Consider the following 17,436-nt stretch of genomic DNA (forward strand, 5'->3'; position numbering starts at 1 on the left):
TATGTATTGATACATCACAGGCTGTATGAAGAGTCATGCACTGAGAACATTTAAGCATTTTAAATGGTGCACTTTGTACTAATGTCACATTAAAATATTTATTTTCAATCACTGTTGTACAAATCTTTTGTGTTTTAAATAATACACTTGACGTGACTAACATATTAAACCACATGCTTGATCATTTTGGCTGTAGTGCATTATTTAAAATAACAATTTTTTTTTTTATGTACTAAACTTACATCATTACATGTGTATTTAGACATTTATGTAAAAATGGGACGTACTATTTTCAACAGAAATTTCATTATATTCATTCATTTTATTAGTTTACCATAAATGCTTGTCAGTAGTAAACTTTAATAATTTTTCAAAGAACAGAAATATGCAACATAAAATATAAAGATGTACTTAAATCCAAATTAGGGGTATTAAACAAAACCAGCAATTAACACACATTTAAGTTATAAACCATTTGTATCAATTGCAGTTAACATGCATCCTAAAACGGAATGCTTTCGAAAGCTAAATTGCGATATTTTTTTGAAGCATATTACTTTTGTAACAAGTACCGTCTAACCTACGCTAAAGTGGGGTTAATACAATGACCTAATTTTATTCTTCTATTTATTTATGTTAGTTGCGCAACATTATTCTAATCTGGTAAATAAGCGTGATGCAAAACACCTTAACAAGCTTTGCAAGAATTTCATAACACCAGGACAGTTATGTCACCATAACATAAAAAATAATGCACAGAAGAGGCTCATTTGCTATAAGCACTCGAAAATGACAAGCTCCTCAGAGTCATGGCCCAACCCCTTTTTGAGTCTGCTTTATGTGACAGGTTTGAGAAATGTTCCTAGGTTTTCTGTTCTAAAAGACTTTCTAGGATTGCCTGTTTGGGCCTTATTAACGTATTTTGTTTAAAAAAACCGCAGACGTCTTAACATTAAATATATCTTGCGCGTGTCTCAGAATAATAAACCATCAAAACACGACCGTGACCAGCCTCCTCGGCACAGTTAGCCGCAGAGCTAACCCCTGGCTAAATATAACGTTTGTCAAAAGCATATTCACGACCAAAACTGCCCAAAACAATGACATTCGTCGCGACGGAGCGGACGTGAACACGACCTAGAAACGTGTCGCAAGCTGGTAAATAACTACTGGTAACTTCGCCAAACGGTTTGATTAACTTTGGCACTGTTGATTATTTCATTACTTCACGCCTACGGCGAATAAAACGACCTCAAAACGACAGTACGTAACCGCTCTCACGCAACAAAACGATACAAACTGTTTTAATAATCACCAGAGAGTCCGTAAAGAAGCGCTCCTCGATCAATTTGTAAATATCGACAGGAGCCCTGGGTTTCTTCTTCTGAAACGAGTCGCTTGGGAGTCACTCCGATGACTCGAACACTGCCACCTACCTCTCCGGAGCGGGAAACTACAACAAGCCGTTTAAAGGACCTCGACACTTTCGGTTTTGGTTAAAAATAATTCGGAAATGAAGTTGAACGGACGTCTTTGAGATGCACGTCTAAATATGTCATCTTCTGGATGTTTATAAGACGTGCAGCTGCATAATTTATGTGTGTGCATAAACCTGCGTATAAAAATATCACACTCATTTTATAACATCGTGACAGGCGTTTATAGGATGCCTTGAGGTTAACGCGTCCGTGCCTGACAAGTCTATGAAACTTTTTAATCACGTGTACATCACAAACAATGACAATGGCGGCAATGGCATTTTCTCTAACAGTTTTAAATAATGGTTAAGCTGGCATTTTTCAAACAAGAACAGTACAGCATCACAGTTAACTCGCGTGCGTCTGTTTTAGAGTCTTTCAAAAGTGGCATTTTAAAAAATGTTTACTCGTTTCCTTGGACCATGAACACCGGCTCTTCCAGGAGTGTGATTCACGTGAAAACAGAGCCGTGGATGCAGCCTACTGCTTTTTTCTCTCCCCCTAACCTTGCATTACCTTAAAACAGCCATAAATCTGCCCTCAACTCTTCCTGGAGCGTGTTTTAAGTGTTCTGCATCAATGTCTGAGTCTGTAATATTTGGGCTCCATCATATGAGGGAAGAGAATACAAATATAAATAAAGGCAAAGTTAAAAGGTAAAATGTCTTCATGGTCCTACAACTAAATTTTAAATATAATGTACCAGGATCGTACATACTTCCTGGTACATTTAGTTTTCAGCTGTTTCTCAGCTCCCTCTTCAGTACCACTGCGGTGCCCTTGAGGAAGACCCTTGGTGTGTAACTGTGTGAAAGTGAACAGGTGATAAAGACGGGTAGTCTTTTAGACAATGCCCCCCGAATAGAGGGTACCAATAAAAATTACATTATAAAAAACAAGTCACAATAGATTTTTCAATGTCATAAGGCCAAAATGTAAATTTGCGCTTAAAAGCTACAATAAATTCTGAATTACGCTATTGGGTGAACTTTTGTTGTTTGTACTAGCGTTTATTGTTTTCTCTACAATGACAAGAGAAACGGTCACCTCAACCTTACTTAAGCTTCTTAAGAAACTAAAACTAAATTAGTATCACAAACCAAAGTACAAAAGATCTAAATGCACTAAGTTCTTTTAATAAAGTTCACAAACAAAAACCCTCAGAGCCAGAAAAGCAGGACCCAAGGTCACACGAAGACACTTCAGCAACATAATACAAGCTAAAAAGAGTATATGTAATGCTAATGGATAAGTGACAAGCAGCTGGTGGCAATCAACACAATCAGGGGTGCACAAAGGTATGGGAGACGCAGTCCAGAACATACAGAAAAAACTACAAAAAGCTGGCCTCTGGTGGCTGTCCAGGGAATGACAACCACCACCTGAAACTACTCCCCTCTCTGTGACTATTAGTGACATTACAGACCCATTTCAAATATTTATTTTATGTCTTAAAATAAAAAAAAAAAAAATAAATTGTTTTACTTCCTCAGGAAAAATGATACTTATGAGGAATTTCAGGTTTCAGGTCTCACTACAGCACAAAGACTGCATTTACAGATCTCATTGCTAGTTTTAATTGATCTTGTGTTGTGTTCAATGCTATACATCGTGACATACTCATATATCGATTACAAAACAATACAAAATGGCTTTAAGACGGATCCTACCTGTCCGACTGTCATGTCTATTTAAATAGAGAATCACCTCAATGCCTGTAAAAGGGTGCCACAAGGATACGTCCTAGGCCCTCTGATATTTTCATTACACATTTTCATTATGTATTGTCACTTCATCTGCAGTCAAAAATCTGGGTGTTTTATTAGACAGCAACTTGTCTTTTGAATATCGTGTTTCCCATGTTACAAAAACAGCCTTCTTCCATCTCAGAAATATTGGCATGCTAAGGACTGCAGAAAAGCTAGTTCATGCATTCATGACCTCTAGACTGGACTATTGTAATGCACTGATAGCTGGTTGTCCTGCATGTTCAATGTACAAGCTACAGGTAGTCCAAAATACAGCTGCTAGAGTCCTTACCAAGTCAAGAAAATATTATCATACTAGCCCAATTTAGCCCAGTCTCTCCACTGGCTACCTATTAAGTTCTCTATCAGCTACTAAATATTACTACTTACTTAAGGTTTAGCTCCCGCATATCTAATCACACTACAATCGCGCTCCCTAAGGTTGCAAAACTAAGTGTAACATTAAATGTATATTCAGTTAAAATGTCCACAGGTGATAGTTTTTATAGTAAAGGCAATATTAGCACTTGCTACATAATGCAGCACACAATACTGAGTGGCATATTGAAAAAAAAAGATTTTATTTCAGACATTGTTCAACATGCTTTTCAACGACAAGTACACTTCTATGAGATAAATAATAGGCATAACAGGCTTGGACAAAGTTTTTATGCTACATAAAGCAGGTCATGCCCACAGTAGAGCCATATGTAGAAACTTCTCTGTGTTACGCTGACGCTTACGCAGCCCGTTCAAGCTCAACTAGAAAAAAGATATTCTTTTCACAAAGCACAATTACAAAATATAAATAATGTGGTGTTAAGCAGTGATATTTGGTAGCTAAGGCCATTCACATACATGCATTTTGAATATAACAGTGGTGAAAGAGAAATGTCATGGGTTGATGAGTAGTGGTACCAGATGTTTTATGTTATTAGTATGCTTTATGATTAGTAACAACAACAATAAATATATAGTGAAATAAAAACTACTTAATAATAACTACTGACACTGAGTACCTTCAAAAGTACTAATTATATAATACACACACACACACATATATATATATATATATATATATATATATATATATATATATATATATATATATATATATATATATATATATATAGTCATAATTTGTTACGAATGCATCCTTATACTAATTTAAATTTCAGTAAAAACAAAAATAATATTTTAGATTCTCTTGTCTCTCTTGTCTCAGGAGCAACCAGCACTAGACATTAATGTTGGCTTTAAAACTTGGTTTGTAAAGTTGGTGTAGTAGATCCCAGTTTTTTCTTGTCCTCCATTTTAACATCAGTTGTCTCAACACTGCTGGGATGTTTGGAAGACTGGTTCCGCTTCTTCTGTACACTGAAGTGCACTCCATAACAGAAGTAGATAAGCAAGCCTGTTTGTTAGGAAACACAATTACGCTTATTACATACAATGACTGATTAAAGCTGAACTGTGCATACATGACAAGGGTTTGGATAACAATTTGTTAAACGCTCATGCCAGTTATATTCTCACATGTGTCCTGGTCCAGTGAAGATTGCTTTCATAAATGCTACAGTCATTAACTTGGCTATTTGAAATGATACACGGTATATCTATTCATATAACCTTGCATGTTAGTTTGAAGCCTATTAAATAGTATTGCAACATGTTTGCGGAATGAATTCTAATTAAAAACGTTTCATAAGTTTTCATAACCGCGTCCTTGCCAGACAATGCTATATAGAACTCAACAGTCATGTTGTCTTACCCACTGCCATCCACACTGCATAGCGAATCCAGGTTTCACCCCCCAGCTGGACCATTAAGTAGACATTGATGAATGTACTAAAAATTGGGAGTAGTGGCAGAAGTGGGACCTACAGAAAAAAGGTGAAAATGTTTCTGAAGGCCATGTTGTTGATTTAGCTTTTTTCACCCGGTGAGCGGCAACTTACCATAAATGCAGCTTTGGTTCCATTCTGTGGCTGTCGCCAAATAATAATGATAGTCATGACAAACGCCACCGAAACCAAAGTGATTATCAGAATAATCCACCACTCCCCAATCAGACCAGCTTGTACGCCTTTTGTTATAGTCACGCTCAGGATAACAGCAAACACAACTAGAAATCACATTAAAATGAAAAAATTAAGTGGAGAAGAAAGAGTTAGCATGAAATCTTTTCAGCGTAAATTTAGGATAAAAGTACTTGATTGTTGCTAAGTTTAACTTTATATTTTCCCAAAAAAACTATGGCTAAAACTAAACTACAGTAAATTTCTCATCATTTTCTGTGCAAATATGATAATATTTCTAGTCACAGCATGAAGTCAGTCCAAATTTTATTCAGACACATGTCTCACATTATCTCAGTCTACATCTAAAAATGTAAAGAATTAGTATGAATTTAAATTTAAGCACACAGTTAGATAATACCAATTTAGGACAAACAATTAAGAAGCATGTTTCTTTTTGTCTTCGGTATAAAAAAGTTGCATTAGCAATTAGAGAAAAACACCAAAACATGATTAGGTCAAAGTGTCTGAATAATTGTTGGTCCCAAACCTTTATTCATTTTACTGGTATGAAGAATTTTGGGGTATAATATGTTACGGTTTACTTAATTTTTTTATCCTCAATCATAAATTAACTAGTGTCCAGCACCTACTATGAAAAGATATCAGATATTATATCTGGTGTCTGAATAATTTTGGTTTGATTGTAAACCACTAAACGCACTCACTGGTACATATGGTTAGCATAGATACAGCTTTAGAACTTGAAGGAGATGCAGTTTTAGGGGGGCGAAAAGGATTCCATTTCTTCTGAAATTCTGGTTTCTCGTTGATCTCAGTTAGCTCTGGTTGGTACCTGTGCAGACAAAAATAGTTTTTTTTAATTCACAAGCATTATAAATGTAAGTAATGGACATCAAACACTGGAGAAACAGGAGAAACTGATGTGTGGATCAAAACATAGCACTTTACTGAAATATTGTGATAAATAAAATAAAAGGTAGTCACATACAACTGACAGAGGAGTACAAATATATAGTGAAATAGAGTAGTGATGGGTCCTGGTGTCAGCAATGATCTTATAATATTTGGATTATGTGTAACTAAAGGCGTTATTAGTACATCAAATAGGAAAGATTGGTGGGATCTCTAACTTGTAGAACCTTTTTCTCGGGAAGTGTATTTAGAATAGATTTTATTAACAAAAGATAGACAAAGGTAATCAACGACTAAATGAATACCATAAATGAAATAGGAATAAAGTGCATAAGATGCATAAAATGCAAGTGATTATGTCGGAGCTACGTTATCTGGGAAGATAAATTGTTGCTACTCTGAAACAAATAAGGTGTCAAACCTTACTATGCATCTAACATTATGCATCACCTGAAAGATTATCTGTTATTAACTGCGATCAGCTATATAATATCGAATGTAAATTAGAAAATCATATACTGATAATACACAACAGTGCCAAGGTCTCTGGAAGGGGTTTGGATAAGTGATGTGGTCGAGTGAGCAGTCTGGTGGGGATGACTTTATCCACTGGTTGTGCTGGGAACAATGTAGTTGGAAAAGGAGCAGGAATCCGTTTCAACAGCCTTGAACACAAAGCACTAGAGGATGTTGATCTCTTGGAGCATTGAAGGTCTTTAAATCTGGAACACGCAGATGAGGCACTGGAATAGGTGCAGAAGGTCCTTGACTGTTAGTATCTCTCTTGCCTTCCTGTAACAGGCCGGAGACTCAGAACTTGTTGATTTGCTGTTGTCTCACCCATGTGGGTCTCAGACTCAAAACATGTCGCTGGGTTTCGCCTTCCTTGTAGTGTGCTGAAGGCTTCCAACTGTTGTATCAGTTAGTGAGCAGGCCCAGACTCAGAACCTGTTGCAGCCCTTTCCTTGACAAGACTCAAACTCAAAATAAGGAGTGTCTTTTGGAAGGGTACCTTTATCCATTCCTGATGAGGAAAAGATTACAATCTGGCACTTTCCAAAACCTCTGTTGAAGGGCAGAAACTGCATTTTGACCAATGAGAAGTCCTGTCGTTCCCAGGCTTTTTACCTAATGTCTTCTTCTTGCCCTTTAAGGGGTATCTGGCTGTTGTCCTTGCATCTTTATCTGATGGCGTTGGACAGTTTGCTTGAAGAAGCTACTGGAGGTAAAGAATGTGGAGCCAGATCACAGTCACTAAGGACCAAAATCAAGGTGGCACATCAGAAAAATAGAAGACAAAGGTGGAGCCAGTGGGACACAGATCAATGGCAGTAAAAAAAAGAAGAAGTCCACCTTGGTGACTTCAAAAAGATGGAGGGCAAAGGCACAGTTAGAATGAAAGCTGACTTGAAATCAATGTATCAATAGACCATGTCAAGGCTGGAAGGTCAAGGCTTCCCAGTGGAAGGAATTAGGAATTAGGAATAAACAATCATAAAATCTACGATACTGTTAATTAATTATTCTCTAAATTATTTCTGTTATATATTGAGTTTGAAGCTTACCGAAGAATTAAGATGCAGATGGCTACAAGGGTGTAGGCAAAGAGCGTCCCAATAGACATCATGTCTACTAGAGCCTTCAGGTCAAACACCAAGGCCATTATTGCTAAAAACACAAACAGTTCACTAACAGAATAACAGAGGCAAAAATTAAATGAAGACAAGAGGCTGGTGTGGTTATTATGTCAATAAAGAGATTTGATTTGATGTTACCTAGGGTATGTTGTGTAGTTACTTTTGTCATGGTGTAGTACTGGCATGTATTTTTAAAGAGAATTACCCGCTATTATTCCAGAAGAAATTGTGGCGATGACAGGGCTCTGTCTGGAACTCATGTTACTCAATGGTTTGAAAAGCAGTCCATCTCTGGCCATAGCAAAGAGCACACGGGGCATAGGGAACATGGACCCCAGCAGACTGTGGAGAAGTAAACAGATTGGATTACAATATTGTTTAATTCGTTTAACCCTTTAATTTCTTTACTATATTGGACTAGTAATTAAGTAGTTAGGGTTTGGAGAGGGTTTAGTAGACTAAAGAACCAACCAATAAATGGACTGTTAATGATAAAAAAGACTACTTATGTTAAATAATTAACTTATTTTCTGATATATCCTGCATCAACATCAATCCTTGACAACTGTGTTTGACAATAGAGTCCTGCATTATGTATACTACATTTGATTTTACAATGCTAATTTCACCAAACTGATGAACAGCTTTTCTTTTTTAGTTTATGAGCAACCTCTCTAGCCTACTATTGTCTTACTGATCACGCAACGCCGCTTTTTATAGTCCTAACAGTATGAGTCTGACGTAGTAAGTGCCTTATGGGTCAACATGTGTTGCATCACCTTGTTGAGAGAGCACACAAAGATCCAACAGCCACAGCGTACTTTGCAGGATCCCAGCCCACATAGGTGAAGGCTACAGGTAAGGGACTCTGAATATTTAGTTGGTAGTAGGGCATCATGAGGGTGAGAGCAGCCGAAACGCCGAAATAAGCCAAGAAACAGATGAGAAGAGAAGCAACGATTCCTATAGGGATAGACTTCTGAGGGTTTTTGACCTCCTCACCTAGATAAAGAAGATAGAGATTTTAAAAAAAGATCAAATGCGCACAGACAGTAAAAATATAGAAAAAGTTCCAAAACTTCTGAAGTGGTTTTAATTATCCAGCGCAAACGACATTCACTCTAAATAGTCCTTAAAGGGTTACTCTAGCTCACAAGCTAGAAAATGTTGTCATTAATCAGTTACCCCCATTTTATTCAGAACCCATTAAAGCTCTGTTCATCTTCTGAACAAAATATTGGATGAAAGCAGGGGGGGTCTTGAAGCTTATAAAGCTATGAGAATACATTTTGTATGGAAAGAAACCAAAATTTTGAAATTTTGGAAACAGCTTATATCCTCTTACAATCCGTTTTTCAACACGCACACCATTTTGTCGGTAAAAGGCCAGTTGCATGGAGACATTCTTTATAATAAAAGTCATATTAAAATACATACAAAAGAATCTTGATTTTAATAACAAGTAGATGATTTTTGACCTTAAGCATCCTTTTCCAGAATCAAATATATTTTAGATTCCCATAATGGGTTAAGATGTTAAATAAAGACTACAAATCACTATATAATACCAGTCGTGTATGAAACTGTCAGCTTCTGTGTTTCCATGTTTCTTCTTATCACAATGAGACAGAATTTTTTTTTTTTTTATTAAAGTCTATACTGTGATACAAGCTATGTCAATTGGTGTCGCATTGTAATTGTGTTTATTGTCATCCACATCTCATCAGTCTGCAGTTATATTTGATGTATTTGTCCATGTAAGGGATTTCCTGAGTCTCACTTGTGAAACAGACATTACAGCACATGGGTGTTAGGGTTAACCCTGCTCTATAATGCTCACCTTGTCTCATTTTGGATAAAAATAGAGTAATAAATCTAAACTACTTTGTAACTTAGTACTTTGAGTAGTTTTTCAGCAGACATTTTTTACTTTTGCATGAGTCATATTATTTTTCAGTACTTTGACTTGTACAGAAGTAAATTATTCCTTAAGTGGTAATACTTTTACTTAAGTACAATTTCTGAGTGCTCTTTCCACCACTGGTCTACGGGAATGCATGCGCGTACAGGCACATAGCGTCTTTACTATTCATTTCGTTTAATGAAACATTGCTATAGCTGAAGTACCTGTGGTTGCAATGCAGTCAAATCCCACAAAGGCATAAAAACAGGTTGCGGCTCCGGCAAAAGTTCCCTCAAAACCAAAGGGAAAGAATCCTCCGCTTCCAAAACTGGATAAAGTTTCATTGGAGGCTGAGATATTTCTAAATAAAAAAAAATCATTTCAATGCATTGTGTTAATTTAAAAAGTATTTAAAATGTGCGTTAAACAGATTCTCAATTTTTAAAGCAGATCTAAAACATATCACAGAAGCTCTTTAGATGTAATAATGCGACTAACGCAGTTATCGTGTAGTTCCAAATATCCTCCTCTGTTATCTGCCAGTTTCCAAGGTCGCCCTTGATGAATCCAGCGATAATGACAAAAACCAGAACTACCATGTTTATAGCTGTGAAGATCTTGTTGACGATGGCAGACTCCTTCACACCAAATGCAAGGATGGCTAAAAAATGAAAACGCTGATTCAAATGACTGTATCTTGAGTCATTCACTGATGCTACAACAAATGTACTGTAAATCTTACTCGCCTGCCAAAAGCAGAATAAGTCCAGCGGCAAAGAAGTCTGGATAGGGAGCGAGGCCGGGTAAATTCATTGGGGTATTTTCACTCAAATAATTGGCGATCTTATTTCCAATCAAGTCATCGAAAGTGCCACTCCATGCTCTTGCCACACTTGATGTGCCTGTCATAAAGTCATTCGGTTATACAAACTGATAGTGCTTCTCAAACATTCGATAAGCAGGTTTATAGGGCATATAAATATAGGCGTAATAATTCGGTGAGTCACGCATAATGCCATGAAATAAATTAATCTCGTCAGATTAATATCATTGATTAAAATGATCGGAGAATGTGAAATATTTTATGGAAAATCTTGTTTGAGCTGGGCTGCATTTGCAAAAGGTGATGCGAGTTAACGACACTATGCAACTTTTTGCACTCTAGCGGTTAAAAACTAGAATTGTTTGCATCCTGCGGAGGAACACTGTTTCGGTTGTACTCCGGCACCTCTATGCGGATGAATGTGGTTTAAGGAAACGTTATACAGAAGTAGGTACGGGTCGGGAAAGATACGTAAACGTCGCTTTTTTGCTATATCAAAATCATTCGCATCTATCTGCGGATGGATGCGACATGACACACGAATGAGGTATGTGTGCAATTTCCTACGAAATCCATCCCGAAAGCTCAGAAAAATAAAAAATAATTATATTAAAATAGTATTTGGTTAAGGACTGCACTGCCCTCTTTGTTAAATAATACTTTAGTTTGCAGAAATATTAAAAACATTTTTGTCTTAATACACACTTAACACACTTTTTTTATTTTCTATTTTCTCTTTTTGTTTGGACTGGAAGAATTCAAGACGTGAGTGGCATGAGAATAAGAAAAAAAGAAATATCTATCTAAATAAAGGGCACTGACAATATTAATGAACTGCAACGGCCAGGAAAGGATAGTGTATGAACGTAGTAATTTGTTCTTGCCTATGATGTATGATAACAGTAGGTTCCAGCCGGTGATGAAGGCCCACACCTCTCCGACAGTGACGTAGCTGTACAGGTAGGCAGAGCCGGTCTTGGGCACTCGGGCGCCAAATTCTGCGTAGCACAAGCCCGCAAACACAGACGCCACTGCCGCAATGAAGAATGACACGATGATGCTGGGACCGGCTACTGTTCTGGCAACCTCCCCAGAAAGGACGTAGACCCCAGCACCAAGCGTGCTTCCCACCCCAAGGGCCACTAGGTCGAGTGTGGTTAAGCAACGCTTAAAGTTGGACTCTTCACCATCAGGCTCCAGTGGCTTTCGCCTCGACAGGCTCTTCAAAAAGGACAGCACTTTGTCACAGGACATCCTGAAACGAATAATATAGGTGATTATGTAACTTGTCTGTCATTCTCTACATGTAAATAACAGATGGATTCAAGAGAAACGCATTTTTCTTTGCAATTAAACATTTGCAGTTTTACCATTTTCTACAATGTTGCTCATTCATTTAAACCTATTCGATCGATCGGTTTTGTTTTATAAAGTACACTAATTAGTAATTATGTAAGAAATACACACGCCTTGCATAATTATTCAGCGTTCAGATGCGAAGGACCTAATGTGCACTGTGCTTCCGTTATCTGGAGATAATAATACATTTTATTTGTATACAGCCTTTCATAAAATACAGCTCAATGTGCTTTATAGGACAGAGCATTAACTATTTATAAGGTGATCATAAAAACCATTAAAAAAAAAATCAAAGCAACAGATATGGCAATAAAAAAAGAAATGGGGGAAAAAATAAAACCATAACTAAAGGGATGTAAAATATATTAAGCGTTAGCTGTTTTTTTTAATGTACATCTTTTTATTCACATATTCTTTCTTTACTATTCATACTTTTATTCATACCCTTTCAAGTTTAAACCTTTCAAAATCATCATTTCTTATTTTATTCATCACGCCTACTTAAAGCCTTCAGAATTACGCACTTTGCGTGAAATGTGTTACACAAATGAGTTAACAGAGCAAAAGACGACCGTATATAAAATGCACACATAAAAGAACTTTAACCATGTAAACGTAAAAAAACCAATAGAGTAATAAAATAAATATATGTTATTAATTTAAAATAAATAAATAAAAGAAAGGAGTTGAGCAAAAAAAAAATTCAAAATTGAAATGTAGTAATAAAATGAAATGGAGCAAATTCGTTTTGGGGCATAATAGCAACAAACATCTTTAGTTTACGTCAGTTAATTTTATTCATCAAATTTTTTAACACTAACGAGACACAGAAATTCTAAAAGCGCATTTTAACAATGTCCATTTCGCTAAAATGTTTAAAAGTCATATAACTTATCTTTACCATTTCCTTACATGCACAGACTATCTGGCACATACTCTTATCTTGCTTTTATGATGTTCTCTTGAACAGACTAATGTATGTGCTCCCTAATGGGTGTCAGTTCACATCTTATTAAAACCCAAGGAGTCTTGCGAAGCATAAAATACCAAACCTCTGCAAACCTATCTGTGCATTAATCGCAGTATGGTTTAGTACACTGGTGATGAAGTATCTTACCTGTCTGCTCAGAATCCAGGCTGTGAGTGAAGGTGTGACCGTGGTCCAAGAGTTCCTGAGCACTGCCTATATCAGAGGGCCCCTCCTGTAAACTCTCACGTGTCCAAAACGCCCATGTGTACTTTTTGACAGACTATGCTACATTTAGAAGAAATGTGTGATTTCTGGAGAAGAGACAGGCACTCGTAAAAAAGAATTTAGCAGTTGTAAGCCTGACATATACAAGGTATTTGAGTCTATCGTTACAAAATATTACCAATTAAAAAAAAACTATAGTCGTGGCATTTTAAAATTTTGACCCCATGCTGAATCAACAAGGTGCTCGCTTAATATTTTCAGCAATGCTTTATAATGCCCAAAGGTTATTTCTTTTTCTTCTTGAAAAAAAAAAAAAACACGTCCAGTAGGTGTCAAAAAGGCAAACATCAGCGCGCAGGAGAAAAAAAACGACTTGACCAAATGTTTACGTCCTCCTCATCTCATAACGCTCCAAAGAGCAATTTCGTTCATGATTATACATAGCGCTTGAAAATAACAGACCCCATTTATATTAAATCTGAAAGACTAATAGAGACTAAAGGCTGGAAAGTAATCCCATGCTATTATTCTGAAATACGTTCTCTAACATACGTACAGTCTAATAAAACACGCAATTAAGGAAATAAAAATGACTGGCTGATGAATCATGGAAATACTGAGGTTAACTCTCAAATCTGATACTATGGCTGTTTAAAAAGATAAGGGGCAAAATCTGTTATTTCTTGCTGACTCTTATTATTACGTTATCAGTGGCTGAAGTCCATGGCTATATCCTGAATAGCAAACTACCACACTGTTACTACCACAGTAACTAGAGGATCCTGGTTTTTCACATTTCATTACTTTATAGTGCTTTCAAACAATAGCCCTGAAGATATATGAAGTAACATCAAGTAGCTTCAGAAAATAACTGGCCAGGTCCAAAAAAAATCTAAAAGAAGCACTAGGTTTTGTGTCTTACCAAACAGCATGGTGTGTAAACAAGGGTATTATACAGTATAACATATTAAACAGTGCCGTGTCAAAAAAAGATAGCAATGCAAGTAAAGTACTGGCCACTAGTGGTGGTTTTGAGCTACATCATTCAAAATGTGTTAGGAAATAGTATTTTAATCAGTTGCATTCTGGTTTAACAAAGCAAAGGTAAGATAATCATTATTACTGTTACAGTTTACAACTTAACAACCGATTTATCACAGATGCGGTCAACATGACTACAATACAAGAAAGCTTGACCTCGCCTGTGGGAATGACTGTAACTAAGGTATTTTCATCTTTCAGGTGAACGTGTGTAAGGAAATGCATGCTGTCTTTTGTTAGTAGACAGTTAAAGTGGCTCTCGGAATCACTGCAAGGTGGAGGGATCATGTGAAATGATGCAATTATTTGCTGAAGGAAGCAAAACTAAAGCAAAAAACCCTTCGGGAATGATCAAAGGTCTAATATGCCAACTAGAAGGCCGGTTAACAGACTAATCATTGATTTTCCTTTAATAATCTGTAATGATGGATCCCTAATGCTTATGCAATTATTTGTTTTACTTATTTGTTTTCTTTTCAGATTCATTTCTGGTCTCGGGCCACAGGGTGATTGTGATTCTCATTCAGCTTACCCACGTTGAATGGAGACCCATTTATCCTCCAGATCCAAAAATGGGCACAAGGTCTCTTAGGAGCCTTCAAGAGGCAACCAGATTTTAAAGGGTTACTCCAACCCAAAAATGTTATTTTGCCATGTTGTTCATCTTCGGAACACAATTTAAGATATTTTGGTCCCGTTGACTGCCAATCAAATAAGACCGTCAAGCTCCAGAAAAGTATGAAAGACATCGTCCCAAAAGTCCATCTGCCATCAGTGGTTCAATCTGAATGTTATAAAGCAACCAGAATACATTTTGTACGCAAAGAAAGTAAAATTTGTCTCCTCTATGTCTCTCCGAGGCACTGTACTTGACACCGTGATTAATGACAACGTTTTCATTTTGGGCTGTAGCCCTTTAAGTAGCTCATTAAATAAGAACATATATAAGAACAGTTTGGTCCTGCTGTTCACCCTGGGTACGGAGGATGAGCTGAACTGCTGCTAAATCCATACTTATGGTCTGTTATGTAATGGCTGCAGGACAAAGAGAAGTCAAGCCGAGCATCTAAGAGCATCAGGTCTTTATTAATAAACAAAAAAGTAATCCAAGAACTCTGTAAGTAATGAAAAAAGTAAATGCAAACATAACAGCATTGTATAACAATGACTGACAACTCAATGGGCCAAAGACTTTTATGTACACTCTATATATACACACTGGGACATGAGACCTAAACTTATATTCAGCTCGGAAAAATCATATAAATGAGTTGAAATTAATTAATATTGATGAGTAATAATGAATGAGTTGAATGAACTTGTCTCTGAGGCTCTCGGTTCATCTACTTATACTATGTCCTAAATGTATATATATATATATATATATATATATATATATATATACTCTTTTTTGAAAAGACAAAAGTAAACCCTTTTGTGTAGACCAGCTTTGGAATATACCACGTCATAAATGTGTTACTATAAAGAGCCTGTCAGTCATCCTGTTACAGTTAATACCGTCAAATACACATTCAAATACGCATATTATATAATTAAATTTTCACTCTTCCTACAGATTTGAAAAGTAAACAATAATGATTCATTATGCAACAGTTATTGGACGCATGTAGGCTGTAGGTTTTGCTATTGTGCTCTTTGTATCCTTACAGAAGTTCACAGTGATGTTAAAAAGGAAATACAACATAAACATATAATATTTTAATTATGTATTTAGATATTTAGAGTATATAAATATGTATAGTAAGATATTTATGAAAAATCATTACTTAACGGTCGTCATCCATGTTTGTAGTTCTTTCTGTTCGTGTTTGTACTACTGGAATTAATCCTCATCCATAATGTAACGGGTTGTGGGCAATTATATTTAATAGAGCGGGGATCTCCAACCAGATTCCAGCTCCAGCTCCAATTCAACACACTTAAACCAGATAATCAAGGTGTAAGGGATTACTTGATAATCACAGGCAGGTGTGATGGAGCAGGGCTGGAAATGAAGTCTGCAGCACTGAAGCTCTCCAGAAGATTGGAGATTTCTGCATGAGATTCTGAATGGATGGACACAGCAGACCTGTTCGAGGAGATCTACCTCCCTGCAGAGTTCAAGCCCTGCAACAACACTCCTCTGGCAAATGCTCCTGAAGATTTACGGCTACGTACATTAACCCGAATACATTTGAAAAAAGTGTTTTTCTTTCAAAAAACTCTCCATCCACACCGCTGTTTTCAAATGAGCATTGACTTATATATCCAGGACGCACTTAAGGCAGACGGATATATTTGTTTGGTTTCATCTGATCAGTGCGTTACCCCCTGTCTGCATTGCTTGCCACGGGTCAGTTCTTTTTTGAAAACGATGAATCATTTTGTTGCCATCGGTCTGTGTCTGTCTATGAATGCAGCTGCACTCATAGTTTGGGTCAGGACAGTAACTGTGACAAATGTTTTGTCGTCATCTTTGCGGGACTGTTATATAAAGAGTGTAGCTATAGTACATCTGTGTTTGATTAGGACGGAACTGAACTAAAATAACAAGAAGGTATATCTCCAAAAACAGGACTGGACACACCAGGGACCATCCACGGATCTTTTTAACGTTTTATGCTTTCTAAACTACTTAGGATGAATAGTATGCACGACAGGACACGGGGCAAATTTACATAAACAAATTTGATTATAACCAAAGATTCAGGGTTTTGGAGAATCTATATATATATATAGCTTTGAGCTGGGGTTAGATTTATTGTTTATCTGGTGAAGCTAGGCTAGGCCTAGATGGGAGACCTTTACATTTCCATATACCTTTTGGATTACTGCAAACTCTTACCTTTGCTTTTTGGATTACTCTGGTTTATCGGATTACCTTCTTTTGTTGATTAATAAAGACCTGCTGCACTTAGGTCCCTGCCTCAACTCCTCATTGTTCTGCAACCGTTACATAACAGACTGCAAAAAATTATACAAGCTGCATGACCACCACTGACAATTTCTGTATCTGTCATTGTATCGAGTAGAGGAATTTAAATAACTCGCATTAGTTCAAAATGAACTTAAATTAATTACTGATTACTTTATTTAATTATTTGTTACATAACCAAGACATCTGAGGAACCAGTCAGCAATATCTGTCTAATAAGTTACATCTAAAGCTATTTTGTTTGCATATACATTTTGGATTATTGCAAATTATTGGAGTCCTTCGCCTCAACTTCTCCTTGTCATGCAACCTTTACATAACAGACCACACATAGTTATAGGACCCTGAATGACAATTAATGTT

The 17,436-nt window shown here is 36.6% G+C and overlaps 1 protein-coding gene across 1 annotated transcript; it reads right to left on the reverse strand.

The window, feature by feature from the left end:
* Nucleotides 1-4,320: 4,320 nt before the first annotated feature.
* On the reverse strand, nucleotides 4,321-13,239 carry zgc:175280 (cationic amino acid transporter 2 family protein). Its single transcript, XM_043218750.1, has 12 exons — nucleotides 13,020-13,239; nucleotides 11,428-11,798; nucleotides 10,467-10,622; nucleotides 10,219-10,381; nucleotides 9,945-10,081; nucleotides 8,597-8,819; nucleotides 8,023-8,159; nucleotides 7,746-7,848; nucleotides 5,973-6,100; nucleotides 5,185-5,351; nucleotides 4,998-5,106; nucleotides 4,321-4,640 (listed from the first exon to the last, which is right to left on the reverse strand). Exons 2-12 carry the CDS (start codon nucleotides 11,795-11,797, stop codon nucleotides 4,483-4,485), a joined length of 1,851 nt encoding a protein of 616 aa, XP_043074685.1. The 5' UTR covers nucleotide 11,798; nucleotides 13,020-13,239; the 3' UTR covers nucleotides 4,321-4,482.
* Between the last annotated feature and the right edge of the window lie 4,197 nt (nucleotides 13,240-17,436).

This window comes from Puntigrus tetrazona, chromosome 20 (genome assembly GCF_018831695.1).
Source record: "Puntigrus tetrazona isolate hp1 chromosome 20, ASM1883169v1, whole genome shotgun sequence".
NCBI classification, from domain to species: Eukaryota; Metazoa; Chordata; class Actinopteri; order Cypriniformes; family Cyprinidae; genus Puntigrus; species Puntigrus tetrazona.

Bases quoted from the DNA above. Each gene is read 5' to 3' on its own strand.
- zgc:175280 (XM_043218750.1), bottom strand. From the start codon at position 11,797: ATGTCCTGTGACAAAGTGCTGTCCTTTTTGAAGAGCCTGTCGAGGCGA. The intron at 10,623-11,427 runs GCAAGAACAAAT...ACTTTATGACAG, and splicing joins ACTGTTATCATACATCATAG to GCACATCAAGTGTGGCAAGA. The intron at 7,849-8,022 runs GTAATTCTCTTT...TTGTGTTTTTAG, and splicing joins TTCTTCTGGAATAATAGCGG to CAATAATGGCCTTGGTGTTT.